At 31.4% G+C, this 2,462-nt stretch overlaps 1 protein-coding gene across 2 annotated transcripts; it reads right to left on the bottom strand.

Annotated features, from left to right (window-relative positions):
* Positions 1-535: 535 nt before the first annotated feature.
* LOC111677368 lies at positions 536-1,883 on the bottom strand. 2 transcript variants are annotated; one of them, XM_046956004.1, is made up of 2 exons: positions 1,757-1,883; positions 536-1,579 (listed from the first exon to the last, which is right to left on the bottom strand). In XM_046956004.1, exon 2 carries the CDS (start codon positions 1,259-1,261, stop codon positions 551-553), a length of 711 nt encoding a protein of 236 aa, XP_046811960.1. In that variant the 5' UTR covers positions 1,262-1,579; positions 1,757-1,883; the 3' UTR covers positions 536-550. The 2 variants fall into 2 exon arrangements, with proteins under 2 accessions (XP_046811960.1, XP_046811961.1); XM_046956005.1 differs by having other exon boundaries at positions 536-1,395; positions 1,757-1,882.
* Positions 1,884-2,462: the final 579 nt, after the last annotated feature.

The raw sequence follows: 2,462 nt of genomic DNA, 5'->3' as shown, positions 1-2,462 counted from the left end.
TAGAACTGAACTAGAACTGAACTAAAACTGAACTAGAACTGAACTAGAACTGAACTAGAACTGAACTAGAACTGAACTAGAACTGAATTAGAACTGAACTAGAACTGATCTAGAACTGAACTAGAACTGAAGTAGAACTAAACTAGAACTACCCTGGAAGTGGCCTATAACTGATCTAGAACCATACTAGACCTAAACTAAAAATTAAGTTGAACAACTTTATACCTATTATAAATTCCAAAAAGAACTTTTCTGTTTATGCCTAGAGTTAAAATAAAAGTCATGGACAATAATCCTAAAGAATAGGAGATAGGGAGGAAACAAATGTATTTAAAATGTAATCTCAGTTTACCAGATAAGCGAGACAAAATATATGTCAAAATACTTTTAAAAATATGCCTTCTAATCTTATTAGAATCCTCTGCCGTGTTTACTTTTTAAACTACCCTCAATATATTTTAAAGTCCTATAAGAACTGTTCTTTTTAACACCTCCTTCACATATATACTTTTTTATAAACTTTATTAAACTTTAAATAAAACTTAAAGTTTCATTGGCTAGAGCAAAGAAAGACAAAAAAGAAAATTAACAAAAACTTACTTTTTTCATCAAATGCTGATTTAGTTGCTGATAAAGATGATGATGATGAGGAAGCTGACAACTGCTGTGGTTTGCGACGTATTTGATGATGATTATGACCACCTACAGCAGCCGACGAACCAACATTGCTACCAATAAATGTGGTGGGTGATTGTATAGCACCAGTTGAACTAACACTAGAACGACGTAAATCCACATTGAAACGAGAACTAGCACTACCAGTTGCTGCAGCACCTACACTGCCACTAACACCCCCACCAGCAGCGCCCAAGGGTGGTAATACAAAATCCGGTTTCACAGGGGAAACGGAAGATGTGGCAGCTGAATTTGAAGCTAATGCTGCAGTTGCTGGCGTAGTAGTAATAGTTGGAGTAGAAGAAGATGAAGCCGACAATTTATGCGTTTCTGTTATATCACCGGCATGTAGAAAAGCACTCTTTGCCTTGGGCTCACTTATACTAGAGGCTAAAACACTAGCACCGCCACCACCCGTGGCACTCCAACTCATACAATTTGACAAAATAAACACAATGTAAATAAACAACATTTTGCAATTTACAACACTTGACATAGAAAACGTGATGGCAACATTACGCAAAGACAAAACCGGCATTTTCGACGCCGACTGCGAACGCGGCCGTAACGACGATGTTATTAGCATCTCTTTAACGCACACACTCACTCACACACACAGCTGCTGCTCTGCCGTTTTGCTCTCAGAGACAGAGATTAATATATATTTTTGTGATTTCTTTTATAAATTTTCTTTCAATTTCAATTTTTTTTCTTTTTCTTCTGGTATTTAAGAATTTTTATTTATAACAAACAAAAACACATAAAAACAACAATTATATTTGTTTAAAACATGTTGCTTAATTTGTTGTTATTATTTTAAATTTCTGGCAAATTATTAATATTTTCTTAAGTGATTCAAAATTTTAATTTTACACTTTATTTTAATCACTTCTTGCTTTTTATTCTTTATGTGATGTTTTTACAAAAAACAACAAACATGTTGATAAACGGATGATGAAAATACACATAAAAGTAAAAAAATGAAGACAAATGACAATCGCACTAACAACAAAAGATATTTATTTATATTTCTGCTTTATTTGTTTAATTTATTTTACATTTAAACTTTTTTAAATATTACTTTTTCTTTAAATTGCTTTAATTTTTCAATAATCACACACACTGAACACTCTTTTTAACATTTAGCACAAAATCACGCGTTGCCATCTAGAACAAACCATCACTCTCAGAAGTCACGATGCGACTGAAGTTGAAATGCACAAAGAGTATAGGAAACAAGCTCAACGAACGTAACGTAACGGAGTGTGACACAAAGAGAGTGCAAAAGAGTACAAATAAACAAACACACATATTAACACATATAAATGACCGCTATATTAAGAACTTTAAAATATAACAGTTCAAAAATGCAATAAATCTCATTTTTAAATATTAATTAATCAATTGTAATATTAAAGACTAATATTTATTGTTTTATTATTTATTTTATTTACTATTTTGTTGTTAAATTGTAGTCTTTTAAGGAAGTTGACCTACACCAATGTTTTGTTTTTAGGGGGTTAATTCAATTGTTTACGTCATTATTATTACGTTGACAACGTAAACATTTGTTTACGAATAGTTTTAAAAGAAAAGTAGAGAAAATATGTTGCCAGCTGTATTTTATGAATAGATATTAAAAGGGAAATATAGTGTCTAGTCTATCTTCTAGTTTAAAGTCTTGACTATAATCTAGTCTATAATCTAGTCTAAGTATTGTACAAAATCTTGTCTATAGTTAAGTCTAGTACGAAGTCTAGACTATAGTCAAATATATAATACTGACT

Source organism: Lucilia cuprina, unplaced genomic scaffold (assembly GCF_022045245.1).
Source record: "Lucilia cuprina isolate Lc7/37 unplaced genomic scaffold, ASM2204524v1 Scaffold_3910, whole genome shotgun sequence".
In the NCBI taxonomy this organism is placed as follows: Eukaryota; Metazoa; Arthropoda; class Insecta; order Diptera; family Calliphoridae; genus Lucilia; species Lucilia cuprina.
The sequence above is the reverse complement of the archived record's forward strand: the minus strand, read 5'-3'. Positions and strand labels throughout refer to the sequence as shown.